Source organism: Panicum virgatum, chromosome 8K, assembly GCF_016808335.1.
Source record: "Panicum virgatum strain AP13 chromosome 8K, P.virgatum_v5, whole genome shotgun sequence".
NCBI classification, from domain to species: domain Eukaryota; kingdom Viridiplantae; phylum Streptophyta; class Magnoliopsida; order Poales; family Poaceae; genus Panicum; species Panicum virgatum.
Genome location: NC_053143.1, coordinates 29,086,455 through 29,106,215, shown reverse-complemented (window position 1 = coordinate 29,106,215; position 19,761 = coordinate 29,086,455). Strand labels below are relative to the sequence as shown.

At 45.5% G+C, this 19,761-nt stretch overlaps 1 protein-coding gene and 1 pseudogene across 1 annotated transcript; both read left to right on the top strand.

Annotated features, from left to right (window-relative positions):
• The first annotated feature begins 1,100 nt into the window (after positions 1-1,100).
• LOC120645613 lies at positions 1,101-4,558 on the top strand (annotated as a pseudogene).
• A 3,246-nt stretch (positions 4,559-7,804) lies between these two features.
• LOC120645612 (translation initiation factor IF-2-like) lies at positions 7,805-17,099 on the top strand. The gene is made up of 5 exons (XM_039922389.1): positions 7,805-7,868; positions 8,023-8,157; positions 15,283-15,868; positions 16,442-16,518; positions 16,692-17,099. Exons 1-5 carry the CDS (start codon positions 7,805-7,807, stop codon positions 16,706-16,708), a joined length of 879 nt encoding a protein of 292 aa, XP_039778323.1. The 3' UTR covers positions 16,709-17,099.
• Positions 17,100-19,761: the final 2,662 nt, after the last annotated feature.

Below are 19,761 nucleotides of genomic sequence, written 5' to 3'. Positions count from 1 at the left end.
AATGTTAGAGCCTTTTACATCGACCATGACTACCTTGCACTAAGTTTTTCTTTCTTAATTTGCTTGTCACATAAATAATGCCAATAGGATATACACACTTGCTTGCAATACATGAGCCATCTCATTTAATATCAATTCCTAAATTGAATTCCTACTGATAATCTCATGTAAACAAGTTAGTCCTTTAATCGTGTTGTCATTTAATACACCAAAACCCACTAGGGGTCTAGATGCTCTTTCAACACGCTGTCCGAACCCTACGTGTGTCCCACCTGTTCTATGATGAGTCGCGGTCATCACAGGTATGAGGAGTTGATGACACACCGTTTTTATGACGATTTGAGATGTTGGTTTGGTACGCGTGTTTTACTTTTGTTGTAATTACGTAGGGGCTGAGGTCTGCACTGATGAACTATGATGAAACAGACTTCGTCCTGTGATGCGCGTTTTACTTTCGTCACTGTTTTATAGTGCCCGAGGGCTGCTGCTAAACACCTATGATGAATCTGGAATTTTTGTCGTAGATGAGGTCTGTTCAATAACAAAATTTTAGAATGTCACGTGCAAAACCGAGCGGGAGGCTGGGAGTCGAGCGAATTGGGAATACGATGTGACTTCTAGGTGCAATTTGGGTCTCATTTTCCTACTGATTGAGCTGCAAATTAATAAAATTGAAACCTCCTATATTACTATACATAAGATATACTATTTTGGAGGCCTGTGCGGTCGCAAAGCCCGCACGGGCCCAATGACACCTCTTGAGACATAGCTCTTGTGCTCGTGGAAGAGTTTTTTTTAAAAGGCTCTCATTCCCCCCTCTTTGGTTGTCCGTTCCGGTCCTTCAGTATTATATCTTCATCACATATTCTTACAGTTGGCTGACTACGTGATAATCTGCCATCAGTCCATTCTTCAACCTGAGATTATCTAAATCAATCAATGACAGAATCGTCAAAGACAGAAAACGAAACCCTTTTTCTACTCATGGGCAGGTCCCAGGTCATCCCCTCAGCATACCACTATAACTTCAACGGGTGGTAATTTGATGAGGCAGTTCTGGCTCACGCAGAGTACCAGCAAAACAAGAAATATCAAAGTACATGGAGCAGGGCCGCGATAGCTCCAAGGAGCAGGCCGTGCAACACATGTTCATGTGCTCCAAACTTTACGTCGCCGCGTTCGAGGGACGCACGGAGCTGGTCGCTAGGCTCCTGACGGGAAGCAGCGGGCTAGCAGCGACAGCACAAGCGATGAACGGTACATCTAATCTAACCTTGCAAACCATTTTTCAGAATTTGGGCAAAGGTTTAGTAAAATCAGGAATACAAGAGTCTCATGCGTTGGCCCTGTGTTTTGTTTCCTTTCTTCCGTTGCGTATGGAGTAGCAGAAGTCCACGGTGCTTGTTCATTCACATCATAATTAATCATCATTTATCGGATCCATGAGCAAAACATGAATGGTGAGAGTTCAATCTACCTTTGATTGCAGCCCTTCACCCGGGACTATGCTGCAGCACCCGCGAGGTGACCGCGGAGCGCAGCACGCTTCTTCACATCGCCGCCGGCCGGGGCCACACTGACCTCATCGCCGAGGTCATCCGCCGGGACAGCACCCTCCTCTCGGCGCTCAACTCTTCACGGGACACGCCGCTGCACTTCGCGGCCAGGGCGGGGCACGCCGACGCCGTCCGCGCCATCATCCAGCTTGCCAGGGACAGTGTCGAGGAGGCCGGGCCGTGGGGTGATGTGCTCCGGGGGAAGAATGAGGCCGGAGACACGGCGCTGCATGTGGCCTGCAGGCACGGCCGTGACGCCGTGGTGGAGACCCTGATGAAGCTGGTGCCGGAGCTGGCGGCGGAGCTGAACAACGCCGGCGTGTCGCCGCTCTACCTGGCCGTGATGAGCCGATCCGTGCGCGCCGCCGCGGGGATCGTTGGGTGCAGGGACGACGCGTCGGCTGCCGGGCCCATGTCGCAGAACGCGTTGCGCGCTGCTGTTCTCCAGAGTTCGGGTTAGTCAATTCGTTTGCCTTTGTTTGACGTCAGGGCTCGCTCGTTCGAATACGCAACTCAATAAAAATGGAAATAAAGTAATGCTGTATGTCAGAAACGTTCGTTTGTTTTTGACGCCATGCACACAACGTTCTTCTTGACAAAATGCTCGGCCGTGTGGACGTTCCTTGTTGACAAAAAGTTGTGGACATGGACGGCCCATGACAAACACGAGTGATTTCCTTCTTACCGCCAGAAAAAAATTAAGTAATTTGGATCAAACCTTTTTGTACAAAGCAAAATTATCATCGAACTATAATTTAGAAGGTTCCCCGTATAAATAATTGTGGCCTAACTGTGCAACAATCATGACACTGAATTTTTGACGATTTGGAATGTGCCAAGAGCAGGTCGGTCAAACTAAATTAAATACTGAAAAGACAAGTAGCGGTCGCCACGCAATGCGCTTTCATGGTGTGGAGACGAACTGACTTAGTATTAAAAGAAAATTAAATAGTCCCTCCATTCCAAATTGCAAGTCATTCAATTTTTTTGGAGAGTTAAAACATTCCAAGTTTGACCAAGTTTATACAATGAATTACTAATATTTATGATAGAAAATAAATATCATTACATTCTTCATTAAATATACTTTCATACTATATCTATTTGGTGATATGAATCTTTATTCTTTTCTTTAATTTTGTCCAAATATAAAAATAGTTTGCCCCTCCCAGAAAGTCGGAACGACTTACAATTTGAAACGGAGGCAGCAGATTCTTCTTGTGGTCCACTAAAAAGATTATAACGACATGGAAGGTACCAGATTATCTGGATGCCATCAGTACTATAAAAATCCAAATTATAGTTTTTCTACTTCTTGCATAAAGAGCAACGTTACAGAGTAAACCATAGATGAGTATAGGTATCTGTATGTATGTTGGGAGCATATCAGTTACCGTACCATTTCATCTCTGTAAATTTGGGGACCTTGCGCTTGACCATTTCCACACCAACATTGGCAACATGGCTGCAACTGGAGACATTGATGGATTTTCAAAACAATATCAGTGATATGGATTTTTTTTATTTCTCTTACTCGATCGTCTACACATATATGTTCAGCTATGTGTTTGAAGCCTGCAAACGTTACTATGAAAGATTTTGTTTCATGTAGACATGGTTTCTTTGCTAATGCAATGGTGCCCAGCACTTGCAACCGAGCTTGACAGCAACAAAAGCAGCCCATTACATTTTGCTTCATCGAATGGTGACTGTTCTATCATCAAGGAGATCTTAATGTATGCACCACCCAGCATTGTATGCATTCAGGACAGTGAAGGCCTCTCAGCTCTACATGCTGCAGCTTCGATGGGCAATTTACCAGCAATACGTCTATTACTACAATAACTACCCTGCTGCTTCAGACATCTGTGACAGCCATGGCAGAAACTTTCTGCATACTGCAGCAATGAAAGGCCACTGCTCCATTATTTCCCATGTCATGAAGAACCGAATGCTGGATTATCTTCTGAATGAGCAAGACAAGGAAGGGAATACAGCATTACATTTAGCTGTGCTGGCAGGGGAATACAGAGTTATCTCTAAGCTATTATCCAGTGGAAAAATGCAAGTTCACATCATGAACAATGATGGCCACACCTTATCTGACTTGATAGAAAACTCAACAGGTTTCTACTTAATGGTGAGCAAGCATTCCATCTTTTATCTTTACATACTCTTCATTTGAATGTAACAGCGTTAAAGTTCCGGAAAACATTAGGATCTATATTCTCATGCATATGACACATTTATTATGATCTAGCAGGTAAGGCTAGTTGTAAAGATGTTTATCTACGGAGTGCAGTTCAGGCCACAGAGGCAAGACCATATAAACAAATGGAATGGACAGGACATCATGAAGTGGCGAGAAGCTACGTCGAAAAATCTCGCAATTGTTTCCACCCTTGTGGCGACAGTCGCCTTCTCAGCAGCATTCAACGTGCCTGGCTCATACGGATCAGATGGAAAGGCAAATTTGAACGGAAACCGCATGTATAATACCTTCCTTGTGCTGGACACCATTGCCATGACCACATCTGTAATGGCGACAATATTACTTGTTTATGGGAGGGCATCACGATCTCATCGTTCTTGGCAGGGCTTTATTATCTCAATGCACTTCCTTTGGTTGTCACTGATCAGCATGATGTTAGCCTTTTTTGAGGCGGCAGCAGCTGTGACGAGTGATAAGAAAGCTATGAAGACTGTACTGTATCAGCTGGTCTACTTGGGGTTGTACATCTTGATAAATGTTCTTATAAGCCTTGCAATGCCTGGATCAATTACAGGAGTTTTATAATTTGTGGTAAGCGGTTTCTCCAAGCGACAACGGGTTCTCAAGAAGAGAATCAATCGGCAATATCCCTTCAGCGTTATCTATGCCTTGAACATGTTTATGTTCATTGTTGTAAATACTATAGCCATTGCTGCAATGGACATCACAGGTAATCTCCGTTGATGTGAGACCATGGTACTAACTACCAAGATCCTCTTGGCATAGCGTAGATATATTTTTTAGATGCTAATTAAGTACTGTAAACCTATCAGTACTAGTATCATCTGTGGACAAGTATATGTATACCCTTGCCTAATCTCTACATATATACCTGATGGGACACCACCACAATTGTGCTCTCTCACACATAATTTTTAGGGGAGTTTTATTACTTTCCAAGGTTTTACATTGAGATGATACAATAATTAAATAACTATGATACACATAGTAGTCAAATAAGAAGGAAAAGTATACAAGCACTCTAATGACTATCGATCCGAAGACTATACCGTCTCTCCCGCACACAGATATATTGTATACATGACCATTGGGAACATTCTTAGCATTATTATTTAAGCAGGCTTATAGAATGAGTGCTTAAAGAGGGAGAGACTATAGATAAATCCTTTAGAGCCTGTGTAAAAGTTAATTCCAAAGGTACAAAGATGAATAACATCTTGAATATCTTTTAGAGCCAATAATAAATTTTCAAAGGACAAAAAAATTTGGCCATCATTGTGCGCTGCGTAGTCCCTAGAGCCACAGGTTGCTCACATCTCATCGCAGGCAGCTGTCACCCGCCGCACCGCCAGGGTTCGCTGCAGCCGACCGGAAGCAGAAAGGATGCGGCCACGCAGAAAGGGGAAAGTGAAATCCGGGTAGATGGGGCTGGGGACCTATAGGGTTGGTGCCAGTTGGGGTCACGACTGAGCTGTCACGGTTGGGCCTAGAGGAGGGGTAGTGGGCCAGTTAAGGCTAAGAGGCAATATGCGATTAGAAAGCCTATGTTGATAGATCGTATCCAGAGACACCCTAAAGGCTATCCTAATTTCAAATTTAGGATTTTAATGGAAAACCTCCCTCCAACAGTTCTCTCAAACCAATCCCTCAAGATAGATCCTAAATTATCTCTCTTCCTTCTCAGATCTGCACTACTACAAAAATCTTAACCGAGGCGGGCAAAAAGCATTAACCGAGGCGATTTTTGCAACCGTCTCGCAGTCATCGCCTTGGTTAATGTTGCATTAACCGAAGCGGTTTTCTGCCCGCCTCAGTTAATCAAAAAATAAAAATAAAAACAAAACGACGAGCCCCCCAAGCCCATCACCGCTGCCGGATCCGCTTGCCACATCCGCTGCCCTCCCGAGCCCCCGCTTGTGTGGACTTGGATGCGCAGCCGTCGGATCCGCCTGCCACGGCTGCGCCGCTTCCGGATCCGCGGCCTTGGACATGCCACCGCCGGATCCGCCTGCCATGGCCACACCACCGCCGGATCCGTGGCCTCGGACGCGTCACCGCCGGATTCACCGGCCTTGGACGCGCAGCCGCGAATGGGAGGAGCTCGTCGGCTCCCGCGTTCACTGGCCCCTGCACATTGAGGCTCCCCAGCCCCGTGATCCCTGGCCCGTGCGCGCCGTCCTATGTTCACTGGCCTCCATGCTCGTTGTCCCGGGGTGGATCTTGCTAGGGGCACGCGGGGTTGTCCCTTACCGAGGCGAGGAGGGAGGGCGGTGGGGGAGCAGAGGGGGAGGAGAAGTTGAGGAGAGGGTGGCGACGCGGAGAGGGCGGCGGCGCCGTGGAGGCGGGGGCGAGAGAGAGAGAGAGAGAGAGAGAGAGAGAGAGAGAGAGAGAGAGAGAGAGAGAGAGAGAGAGAGAGAGAGAGAGAGTGAAACCCTAAAAGACCCCTATATATACTCAAAGAGATTTAGATGGGCTGAGTGAGTTGTGGGTTGGGTCTGATTTTTGGAGGCGAACGCCTTATACATGTCCGTCTCCGTAAATGATTAACCGAGGGCGGGTATAGAAAACTGCCTCGGTAAATAAGAAAACTGCCTCAGTTAATCTATTTTGCGAGGCAGTTTTTTTAGCCGCCTTGGTTAATAAGAAATGACCGCCTCAGTTATGCCGAGAATTAATAGAGGCGGTTAAAAGTTGTGCCCGCCTCCGAGGCTATTTTTAGAGGTCATGGTTAATGTTTTTTTTAGTAGTGCTGAGAACAAAAATCCACACATTGCCCCAAATATTTGCCATTTTATAACCGAATCTTAGACCATCATCCTTCAAATTTGTGGATCATGTTTTCTAATATGTCAAGGTTCGAACAATAGGATATCGCGTATAAGGAAACTGTTGTGGGAACATGAGAATACTGGAAGAAGTAATATTTAGGATGACCCTCTACTTAAAGGATATAGAGAGTTAGAGACTACCATTTAAGAATTCCTTTAGAGATGCTCTTATCTTCTATTTTTTACTACATAGACATGTTATATGCTTTGTATATAAATTTTTTGCCAAAATTTTTGGGTATTCAACTTAATAACAATGGCTCGCCTGTGAGTGGGATGACAAGTCAAATTCTATTAAGGGACCATCCAAATACATCTAGATTTTCTGCTTTGTCTATCCTTTTTCTTCCTTATTTCTCATGTATGGATTTTTTTTTCTTGTTGGATTAATTAGGCCTAAGCCTATAAAGTCAATTAATCGAATAATTCCAAGGCCCATAGAAAATGGTGTTGTTACTGTAATGCCCAAGTGTTAATTAATCCTAATTACACTTAACCAAGGTTATTAGTTTCGAGTTAATCCACAAACCGTGAGATAGAAAAGTTTTCCTGTCAGTCTGGGTCCGACCGGTCTGATCGGTAGGAGCAACCGGTCTGACCGGTCTAACCGAAATTTCAATGTTTGGGTCCCACAATATTTAAACCTCACTCTCTCCCTCTCACCAACTTCCTCAGTGTTCACCCCGACGCCCAGCTCCTCCTCACCCTCTCCCGTGCCCTCTCTCTCGCCCCAAACCCTAGAGCCAAAAACCTCCCCTCCATTTGATTCCAAGGTCTAGAACGGATCAAATCGGCGTGGGGAAGCTTCATCTCCTCGAGTCCTTCCCTAGGGTGCTGCGGATTCAAGCTCTCCTCGAGGAAAAGCCTCTCTCAAGGTATTTTGCTTGGTATGAGTCGATCTCCTTTTCTAGAAGGTGATAGGTGATATCCTCTGGTCAAAAGCATCCATATGAACCCATGAACTAGTGCCTAGAAGGGTTTTAGAATTTGTGCACGATTTTCGCCGCGTTGTGGATTCTAGTTTTGGTCTGGGTAGGACCGGTCTGACCGGTCGGGTGTACCGGTCTGACCGGTAGGGGCCCGGACAGTCCGGCCATTTGTCTGGATACTCCGGGTTCGTGGGGGTTTAGGTATTCCGGGTATGGTTCCGGATTCTCCGGACTTGGTGGTCCGGATACTCCGAGTATATGTCCGGGTACTTCGGATTTCGGTCTCAGGGTGCACCTAGGCCGGACCGGTCTGACCGGCTGAGTATACCGGTCTGACTGGTGTGGCAGAGGCTGAGAGGGGTTTAATCAGAGTTGTTGGTACAATTAGTTAGAAATTAAATGGTTAATGATTACTCTTATATTTTTGTAAATCATGCATGCATTCTCTCATGACATGTGCATATGCATATGTGTAGTTGCCGCGGCAGAGGAGGTCGTGTACGAGTTGGTTGCGGAGCCACAGGAGCCACAGGGGCCAGCCCCGCAGCAGGAGGTCCGTGGGGAGTTGGCCCAAGGCCCAGCTCACCCCAGTGTCGAGCAGCAGACGCAAGGCAAGCCCCGGTGCATGTCCTACTATTTTAAATTATGATTCACTATGTATATGTTTTATCTATGACTTGTGCATTACGTATTAGTAAATGATTGGAATCTTAGCTGCATGATCCCTAGGTTTCCTTGAGTTTTTACTAGTATGTCTAGGTCGATAGCGTTGCCTGGCTAAAGGAGTCCGGTAGAAGTCGGGTGACTTTCGTGTCACTCGCGAGACACAGGAAACTTTAGAAGCCGGGTAATTGCCAGTTACTTGCGAGATACATTATTATCTCTGCTTCAGTAATTGTGAATTGGATTGGAATGGATATGGAGATGTGAGGCCGGGCGGGGATGATGGTTAGGTATGGCAGCAGGACAGGGTTCCTGGGTGCCTTAGCCCCGTCTGAGTCGATTAAGGACCGGTTGTTGTGGCAGTGCTGATCGGGGATTGAATTGTACTAACCGCATGCCGGGAGTAGGAGGTAGTCGAAACCGGTAAGCCTAGTACTGCCTCGCTTCGAAAGTACAGAACTTCATCACCACCCCTTAGGGCGAGTCGAGTAGTCGCGGAGAATTGGGATGCATGTATTAACTTTTGGTGGTCGCACGTTCAGCTCGACTGACTATAAGTAGGTGGGGGCGGTTCTGTAGTTCGAGGCGGGGAGGGAAAGGGTTGGTACGTGGGGTCCGACGGGGCTTTTGCGTGCCGTGTTGGTTAGGTCCACCTTGCAAGGTTAAATCGGATCGATTCGCCGTGTCTCGCGGTCATGAGGGCCTTGATCTCTTTGCTGCATCGTAGCAAAAATGTAGAATGTGAGTTAGGTATGTTTATATAAAATATTGAGCTCATTGAATTATTTTGCTTGCATCACCATGACTGCTATAGTGGGTCTATGCAAATATTAGATGAGAGTTAATTTTAAATAGAATCTGAAGCTAAAATAATGAAAGTAAGGAATTACTTTAGTCGCTCTTTCTGCAAAAATAACCATCAGCCAAATGCCGTGCATGTCTAGGTATGTGGGCTACGTTATACCCACTGGTCGGGTAAGCCTTGCTGAGTATTAGAATACTCAGGGTTTGTTGCCACACATTTATTATTACAGGACACCCGGACGTCGACTTCTGCCCCTGTTGTGTCAAATTCATCCGCCGGGATGCAGAGGGGTGGCAGGTCGAGGAGCGAGACCATTAGGTTAGGAGTGAGTCAGGTTGTACACTTGAGGGCAGAGTGTTCAGCCCTTCTATTTTGCGCAGACCGGTCTGACCGGTCCGTTGGACCGGTCTGACCGGTGGAGGTTCAGTGGAGTGGTGACCGGTCTGACCGGTTGGATGAACCGGTCTGACCGGTCATGAAAATTCAGAACTGGTGTAAGCTAGGCTAGTTGTAGGATCTTTTCTTTTCGAACTTCAGTCTTATCTATGGTAAGTTTTGTAAATTATTTGTATCTATATATTTTAACTCAGCTTGTAAAACTCAATATTTCGTGTCGTGTTCATTCTTGTATTTTCAAGTAATGTGTCGTGCTTGTATCATCTGCGCCCGCCTTCGCGTGGGACTACCGGTGTTGTTTCGATCAGGCCGTGGGTTGAGAAAGGATCGACAAATTAAGCCGTTAAGCTAATGCGCCCGATGTATTCAAATGACGACCATTAAACTTAATTAGAGTTTTAATTTGGCGGTTCCGTCACAGCTACGCTAGTGGTTAAATCACCTTGGAAGTGTCTCTTGACACCTGGTAAGAAGGTGAGGAAGGGATAGAATAGTGCCACACACGCACGGACGCAGTTCCCGTGCAGTGACTGCTGCTGACGTGTGGGCCCATGTGCCGTGGGGCCCACATGTCAGCGTGCACCGGATCTCCGTCGCACACGCACACGCTCGCCTCACCTTGTCGAGCCGCAGTGTGGTGTGGCGATCCGATCCGAGCACGATGTAATGTGTGGGCTGGGCTTGAGCCTATTTTGCAGCTTTCAATCTCTATTAATGATCGCAATTGATGACTAGTAACTGAAGATTTATGGCTAAGTACTAATGACCAGTAACTGATGGCTATCATGTCTGGGGTTACTGGTAACGGATGATTTGATGGTTGTAATTGCTGCAATGAATCTGGACGCCCAAAGGGCTACGGGTGACTATATACATAGTGTTCCTCTCCTCTACTTGCACGAACAACACTCACACTCTCTCTACATTGTTGTCGCTGCTCCTCTGCATCTCTGTTTCAGTAGCTTGGGCGCATAGGTGTCCTGGTGTTGATGTCGATTCGGGGCCAACACACGATTGTACACAAATGTGTAGCACGCAGCGCCGCGGCACCAACCGGTCAGACCGGTCTTGTCGGGGCAGTCCAACGAGGATCCAATGAACGCGCCTGGGAGGGACCCCGTCGGGGCAAACGCACCTTGGGTTGCCCTAGGCTCGGCAGGCCAGCTAGGGCGTCTTCAAACGCCATAGAGATGAAGGAAGAACATCATATCGAGGTTGGAAAAGATTAGGGTAAAGAAAAAATAAAAAAGATAAAATGTGTTCGATAGATGCGATTGGATCCCTCTATCAGCCGTGGCCCTTGATATTTATAGGGTTGAGTGGACTTGTCCCGTAAGAAATCCTATTATAAGATCTAAATCTATGAAAATCACAAGTTGTACTCGGACTCTTCCTTTGACCAGTCAGACCGGTCGGTCGTGCCAGACCGGTTACAGGAAACCCCGACCGGTCAGACCACCTACAGACACCGGTCAGGCCGCTCGGCCAATTTTGGTCATCAGCATAAGCCCCTGTTCTTTGGCAAGGTATGCGTGCCAAAGAACATATTCTGGACCATAATTATCTAATGACGATGATCAATAATACATCGGCCATTTTTTTTTGCTAAGGGTGATAAAAGATTTGACTTGTAAAATCTTTATGGATGCTATTATAGCGGAAACAAGATCCTAGCAAGTACAATATGCATGAAACTACTATTTTCGGCTTTTAAACAACTGAGTTTATTTTAATAACTGAAATTTTGACACGGCCATGGTGGCCGATTATATAAGTCATAGCTCCTTGGTAAAATGTAAGTAGAATGTTGATAGCTATAATATGACAATCAAGGATTATAATAGAACCGTGGACTAGGATTATCTATACCTGAATATGGGATCCATGGCATATGCATTGATGGAATAAATGATGAAGACCAATGTGATGACCGTTGATGCCTTCTTGCCCTTGGTCATGAAGAATTCCTACTTTGATAAACTCCTAACCGATTATTTTTACTTTGCTCGGCTATTTTCTGATATTTATATAGCAATTGAGCAAAGCTCGGCTTGTTCTTCATCTCTTTACCTCTTGGCGTGACACATTGATCTCTGCCAGAATTTCTGACAAAACTGGTCAGGCCGGTTTGGACACCGGTTGGTTCAAGCTTTAATTCTTTCTTACCTTTGCTACCAGCAACTCTATAGGACGATGGAACAAACTAAACTAGGGTAAGCCTGACGGTAATACCTGAGTCTCTGATACCACTTGATATGAACGGGGTGCCCGATCTTCCGTCAGGTGAAGGATAACTCGTTTTGGTCGGAATGCGACACACCAATCCGGCTTCAAGTCAGCAACTCGAACCCCGCAATCTTAGCACCACAACTCATCTGGTTATCAACCATAGTCACAATCCGGTTGACCTTGCCGAGAAGGCTAATCCTACCTGCGAAACGAAGAACACAAGTAAGAACTCGAAAGAAACGCAGCACTCAAATTGAAGTGACAACTGCAGATGAATGATTAAGCTCGAAAGTTGGGGTTCTACAAACTGAAAGACGGCGACTGTTCGAAGACAGATTGGTCTAAAGCAAAACCCGAACCCTAATGAGGGCGGCGGCTACTGAGATATAGGGGATAGGGGCGTGGCTCCCCCCTGGACGCGCCCCTAATGGGCTCAACGAAGATACACGGCCCAAAGGCTAAATTACGATGTCGCAGCACCGGGACAGATTCTGAACGTCAACTTCCTCAGACAATTACCGATGACTCAGAATGATTTTGGGCCTGAAACCAACGCCAATAGAAGCTCCATGAAATTAGCTTTCCGTCCATATGTGGATCGTCGAATTCGGACTTCGGATGTGGCCTGGGCATCCAATTTACGTCAGGCTGCTCCTAGACTCCGAGGTGGACTCGAAGTTAAATTGGATTGGGCCTCCATGTGGCTTGGCGGCCCTTGCTGTTCCTCCACGCCTCCATGCTCCTCTCCATGTGTTCCCTGGCCCTCTCCTTGGTTCCTAATCACATTGTAAAAATTAGGTAGCAAACCATTCTCACAATTATTAATAGAAATGCTTAGGAGCGAGCTCACCTCTAAATTTAATTGTCGCGCGCGAGTTCTTGTGATTGGACCTTGAATGGTTTGAATGTCCAGCGGAGGAACCTCTTGTATATCCATAGGAGTGATGTCCTCATCACCGGTTAGACCGGTTTCATCGGAACTAGTCACTTTGCGACCATCTTGCCTCCCAACCGAACTTGGTTTTTGTTCAGCTATATTCTTTAAAGTGTGATCTCTATTGGGGACAAACTGGTCAACAAAACTAGCCAATATTTCTTCAATGATTGGCTTTTCTTTGTCTAGTGTCAAATCCGAATTTTTAGTTAATCTCCCATTTTTTTAACACGATAGACTTGTTTAGTCACCTTATGTTTCTTTTTCTGCACGGACCGTTTTTTATGATTAAAATGGTCATTGTTGGGAGGTGGTGACTTTTTAATTGCCGATTCCTTATATGTAATATGATCTGAACAAAAATATGTACGAGGAAACTACATATATGAATTAAAAGACCATGACAGTTACAAATAAGGCATGCTATAATAAAGTTCACATGGCAGAGGCATATATCATCTATGAGATGGGAACGACATTGTCATAGGAGAATAATTTCATTGCCGATTTTGATCATGGAATTTCTGTTTTGGAGCAGATTTTGGTTGCTTGGAATTTTTAGGCCGACTAGTATCATTGACATTCATTTGCCTTTTGAACTTAGCCAGAAGCTTTCTATGAATAGGCTTCGGCTTTTCCTTTTGATGCTTTCTACGGCCTTTGACTTCAACTGTTTTCCAAACACCAATATCAGGTTTTTTGGGCTTAACCATCTTTGGTTTTGATTTATTTCCGGAAACCCTAGACAAAGAAGTGAGATCGGTTTTGTGACAACAGGATCCTTTTATCTTTGTCTTGTTGCCCCCCGAGCATGAGATTACTAGATGTAGTTTTTATGTTCTTACTGGAGGTTTTAGGATCAACAACTTCGGCTTGAGACAACCGAATTGTATTTTGATCAACACTAACATTAGTTGGCTTATTTTTGCAAGGATTACCAACTTAGAATTAGCTTTAATTTCCATCGGCTCTTGTATTGATTTATTTTCTTCTATAGCCGATTGCTTAGAAGTAAAAGCTAGATCTATATTATCTACCATATCAATAGATTTAGATTTATCAAGCCTATATTTGATATAATTATATTGTCTACTAGATAGAATACTTGTAGATAGTACCTCTCGTAGCACGACGTTATATGATGGCGGCTCTTTGATAATCCCTTTGTTTATTATCCAATATGTATGATAAAATCAATACGTCAGCCAGCCACCCGATCTATTTCTTGCCGAAGACCCTCAAGGAACACCATGGGCACTTCTTCATGTGCCACCATATCGCTAGGGCTCGACAAATCGGCCATGATAACATGATTCTTGTTCCCCAGCGGAGTTGCCAAAAATATGTTGACGCCGATTCGGGGCCAACACACAATCGTAGACGAACGTGCAGCACACGGCGATGCTCCTTGCAGCGCCATAGCACCAACCAGTTAGACTGGTATGGTGGATCTGTCAGACCGGTCTCGTCGGGGCAGCCCAACGAGGATCCAACGAACGCCCGCCTGGGAGGAACCCCATCAGGGCAAGCGCATCTTGAGTTGCCCTAGGCTCGGTAGGCTAGCTAGGGCATCTTCAAACACCATGGAGATGAAAGAAGAACAGCATATCGAGGTTAGAAAAGATTAGGATAAAGAAAAGGTAAAAAGACAAAATGTGTTCGATAGATGTGATTGGATCCCTCAATCGGCCGTGGCCCTTTATATTTATAGGATGGAGTGGACTTGCCCCGCAAGAAATCATATTACAAGATCTAAATCGATGAAAATCATAAGTTGTACTTGGACTTTGCCTTGACCTAGCAGACCCACCGGTCAGACCGGTCGGTCGTGCCAGACCGGTTACAGGAAACCCCGACCGGTCAGACCGCCTACAGACACCGGTCAGACCGATTGACTAATTTTGGTCGTCAACACCTGGAAGAGCGGGCCTCGAGAACCTCATCCTCTTCGAGACTCTGCACCAAGTAGAGAGCGATTAAGTTTTTGGGTTGCGCTTTACGCGACTGCTCGTTGCATCAACTCCTCGGAGGCGCATTTTCAATGCAATCACCCGCACAACATCCACTTTTGATCAGCTGCATCGAATAGGCCTGATCAGAATATCGACTAACCTATGTAACAGCGCATCCGGTGCCTTCAGCATTGACCCCACCTTTCGGTACATCCTGATTTTTGTCGCTTTTGCATGTATCATGAACTTTTCTCCTATTTATGCTATCATATTTATCATGATTTACTTTATGTTTTGGATTAAAATTAACTATAAAATACCTCTAATTCCAACAATCCAAAAGCTTGATAGGTCTTTTTCTGTTCCTAGTTCTGTTGTGCATCTGAAACTAAATGCTTTTCGATGGAACGGATTACAAAAAATGGGTTGGCAGGGTTGGGCTGGGTCTCATAGATACATATGGTTCGTCCCTGAAGGTCCTCTATCACTATATCACAATACCATTCTACCGTCACACAAGGGTCGCTATAAATGTAAAAGTACCGTTGCACGATTGGTCGGTATAGATATGCGTCGGGTTGTTGGTCGGTATATTGCGTTATAGCAACGAAGGATCGGTCGTTACAAATATTTCGATCTTACAACACAATATAAGTCGCTATTTGCTAATATTAAGGTCCAAGGATCGGTCGGCATATGTGGACCAGGCCTTCCACTACCAGAATCCGAGAGGAATCGACAAGAGCCCAATAACAAGCCCAATACATACCGTCAGGAGTTTCCTTTTACACCCAAACCCTATCCGTTCCTCTCCCTACCACGAATGCATCTCATCCCCAGACTGCAGGCCGCCGCCGCCCACCTCCCGCGCCGACCGCTGCCGCCGGCAGCCTCCCGCGTCGACCGCCGCTGCCGGCAGCCTCCTGCGCCGGCCGCATCCACCCACGCCTCGAGCTCCCATTGTGGGCCGGCCGCTTCTGCCCGCGATTCGAGCTCCCGCCGCCGGCCGGCCGCCTCCGGCCCAACTCGAGCTCCCGCGCCAGAGGAGAGGGGGAAGGGAGCAGTGGCGGAGGTGGAGGGAGGAGCGGCAGAGGAGGTGACGGTGGGGGAAAACGGAGGGGGGTCGGCGAGGGAAGAGGGAGGGGATGGGGTGGCGGGCTGGGGGAGAGAAGGGAGGGGAGCCGCGGGCGGCGCCGTGCCAGCATACCCTCGACTGCCGACGGGGGCAACCTTGACCTCAGTAGCAGCGGATCAACATGCTCGTCTCCAAGATCTGCCTCTGCTGTGTTGAAATTCCGCCACCACCGTTCATCTCCTCCTCGAGTTGTCTCCCCCGTATCCAGGTAATGGGCTAATCTTTGTTTATTAGATCTCTTCCTGCCCCCATAGCTTCTAATAAACGCTATTGTCTAGACTATTCTGTTGAGGATTTACTGGTCATGGCCTGGAGCTTGCTTGGTGGTACTAGGTGTTGATTAAACTCTGGAATGTTTTGGTATTACTGTTTTGTTTCCATTTTATCCATTGATTTGACCACTTTAGATAGAAATACTGAACAGCAATATGCTCTGTCGTTGCATTGCAAAGTGACATTGTCCAGGGTTGAAATTGCCATGTAATACTCGTTTGTGATTCAGAACCTGCATCTTCTTATTTTTATCACGAAACAGCAAATTCTCTTCATACTAGCTTCATTAGCTGAAAACTTATTCTCTACCACAATATAATTTGCTACAGAGGCAGAGCTGTCATAATTAGTTGAAACCAATTAGTTCAGAGATCAGAGCATTTTGTCAATAGAGGCAGAATTGAAGTGCATGGTAAGACAGGGAACTGTTTTCCATGATGTGTGCTATTTTGCCTTTTATTTTTCCATGATGTGTCCTTGACCCAATGCTGTTTGCCTGCTATCTTAGGTTCAGTTTTAGTTCAGTTTGGACAAGGTACTCCCAAGTAATATTTCAGTTAATCATGATGGCTAGTTTGGTTCTTGGTGAGTTGGTCCTGATCCTCTGATTGTGAACGTTCAGTTCTATATGAGCTTAGTTGAGCTATTGTTCAGCCCTGATCAGTATTATTCAATTCTATATGAGCTATGGTGCAATAATCACATAATACTCTATCAGTCTTCTTGCTTGCATTCTGTATGACAAAAGATACGTGCAGGCTGGGTGGCGACATGAGGCTTGTGAGCACGGCAGGATCATGCAGCAATGGATGTAGCACGGCAGGATCATGCAGCGATGGATGCGTGCAGAGATGGACGGGGAGCAATGATGGATCGGCGGAGGAGCAATCGGCGTTTCTCGGGGGAAAGTACAAAGGTTTTGAATATGGAGAGTCAGATATACCTGGTCTCTGGGTTTTCCTACCATTAGAAGGCTCTTATAGCTGTAGTGAAATTTTGGTCAAATATGTTATGAGCTGTAGTGAAATTTTGGTCAAATATGCTATGAGTTGTTATGTAAAAGGATCACATATGTTAGGAAGATGTATGGTTATTGAAGTTGACTCCCGTGTATACGATGATTGAACCTTTGAAGCTCAATATGAAATATGTATGCTCAGATCTCACCTTTTTTTTAAAAAAAATCACATTAACTATCCCATTGAACCATCGGTCGGTATAACTTAACTATCTCGTCGAACTATCGGGCGGTATAGTGGTGTTGGTCGGTATAACTTTATATTGACTCCAGTTAAAACGATCTATGCCAGGGGTCGGTATAACTCTATACCGACTGATGATGTGTCGGTATGGGGTGCTTATACCGACTCCTAAGGTGTCGGTACTGAGGGGCTATGGTATAGTGTATGGGGCCACGTACTTTTTAGGAGAGCGTACTAGACCGTTGATAACTTGTTCAGAGGGGCTGTGATTAGTGTTCTTGGACAGAACCTAGTCGATGCATACATGCAGTTTCCCACTGGCAAGGAGTTGTGGGACATGCTTGAAGCAAAGTTTAGTGTCTCTGATGTGGGCAGTGAGTTGTATGTCATGGAATAGTTCTATGACTAATAGATGGTTGATGATCATCCTGTAGTCGAACAAGCTCATGAGTTACAAGTGCTTGCAAAGGAGCTTGACAACTTCAAGTGCAATCTTCCGGAAAATTTTGTGGCCAATATCATTGCTAAGTTACCTCCTTCCTAGAGGAACTTTGCTACTTCTCTGAAACACAAGCAACAGGAGTTCACTGTGACCAGTCTTATCGACACTCTTGATATTGAAAAAAGGTGAGAGCAAAGGACTCGCGTGCTTGTTGAAATGAGGGAGGTTCTAGCACCCATGTGGTGCAGAAAAAGAATTTACAATCCCATAAGAACAAGGGCAAAGGGAAGACTGAGTTCAAGCACAAGGTTGCTCATATTACCAACTTTAACAAGAAGAAGAACCTAGGGAAATGCTATGTGTGCGGTAGTAATAGTAGAAAAATCTGCTAATGTTCTTATTGGTGATATTGAAAAGGAACATCAGGGTATGACAATTATGCTACTGTTCTTTCAGTTAGTCATTTACCAAAATGGTGGATTGACACCGGGGCCAATATACATGTGTGTGCTAATATTTCTTTGTTTTGTTCTTCCAGGTTACAGGGATTAGATCCGTATTGTTGGGGGAATGGTTCAATTGTGGCTGTTCATGGTGTTGGTATGGTCAATCTGAAGCTTGCTTCGGCAAAGAGACCGAGGAACATTCAACATGCCCCTCCAATAAATAAAAATCTTGTTAGTGGATCTATCCTATGTGCGAATGGCTTTAAGTTAGTGTTTGTTTGAATGAACGAGCACATACTGTACCCATTTCTAATAATTGAGTAAGTTGGTATTTCAATCAACCAAATGTGTTGTTTTGAAATTTGGTCCCTTTGTTGGTAAAGGATACGACTATGATGGTCTGTTTCGCTTGTCATTATCAGACACTTGTAATAAAGTTGTGAATCTTGATGATGAATCAAATACTTGGCATTCACGGCTTTGTCATGTTAATTTTGGTTCTATGTTGCAGCTTGACAGTTTGATTTTAATTCTGAAATCTACTTTGCTCAATAATTCTAAGTCTCAAGTATGTGTGCAATCTAAGAAACCATGCAAGCCTCATAGGGCTGCATAGGCAAGCAGCTTGGCACCATTAGAACTTGTTCATTACGCTTTGTGCAAAATGAACGGCATGTTGACTAAAGGTGGGAAGAAATAATTCATGACTTTGATATATGATTCAACTAGATATTGCTATGTGTATTTGCTTAAGTCAAAAGATGAGCAATTTCATTTTTTTCAAGGTCTGCTCACCTCACCGGAGTGGTGAAGAGCAACTTTAGTGGAATCAATGTTAGGAGAGGTTCATTGAATCAAGCCGGCTCAAGATCAAGAGGAGTCTTGATAGAAAAGTGGTTGATTCTTTGAATCCACCTCAACGTGGATTGGGGGTGACCGGCAAGTCATTGACACCACGGAAAAAATTCTTTTGTCAAGCGCGGTTATCTCTTCGCTCATTTCAATTCTTGCAATTTACTTTTCTAGTACTTGAATTGCCTCTTGTCATCCTAGATGGCAAAACCCACTAATGATAGGTTGAGCTAGTTGTAGGAGCTCTCTTGTGTTACTAATTAAATTTCTTTAGTATTTGTGTTTTTAGTTAAAAAATGCATATTCACCCCCTCTAGTTGGTGTCCTTGATCCTAAATCACACTACTACAGAAATTTTAACTGAGGCGCGCAAAAAGCATTAATCAAGGCAATATTTACAACCGTCTCGGAGCTAAGGTCATGGTTAATCGTGGCCTTAACCGAGGCGGTTTCTCTGCTTGTCTCGGTTAATCCTTTTGCCGAGGTGTTTTTTTAATGCAACCACCTCGGTTAATTGAATATAAAAATAAAAAACCAAAAGCCCATCAAGCCCATCACAGGCCTGCTGAGCCCATCATGAGACCATCTTTGTATCGGCTGCCGTCCCGCCGCACGCCACCGCGTCTGCGCAAGGCCCAGATACTCCGGACTTATTGCCCGAATACTCTGGACAGTGACCCGGACACTCTGAATTTCCGAGCATCGCCGCATCCGGCCTCCATGGCTGTGCCGCCGCCAGCCCGCCCGCCGCCGAGGATGAAGGGGAGGGAGGGAACCACACCGTCGAGCCCACACTGTCCCCACCATGCGCAGCCGCCTCGCCGTCGGATCCAACCTCTCGCGCCGCCGCACGCAGCTGCTATATCCGGCCCCGCCACCGTCGGAT

What these genes read in the sequence shown, in the direction of transcription:
- LOC120645612 (XM_039922389.1), top strand. Translation starts at nt 7,805, where the DNA reads ATGTCCGGGTACTTCGGATTTCGGTCTCAGGGTGCACCTAGGCCGGAC. An exon ending in GGACCGGTCTGACCGGCTGA is followed by an intron (nt 7,869 to 8,022) that starts GTATACCGGTCT and finishes GCATATGTGTAG; the next exon opens with TTGCCGCGGCAGAGGAGGTC. An exon ending in TGTCGAGCAGCAGACGCAAG is followed by an intron (nt 8,158 to 15,282) that starts GCAAGCCCCGGT and finishes CCCAATAACAAG; the next exon opens with CCCAATACATACCGTCAGGA.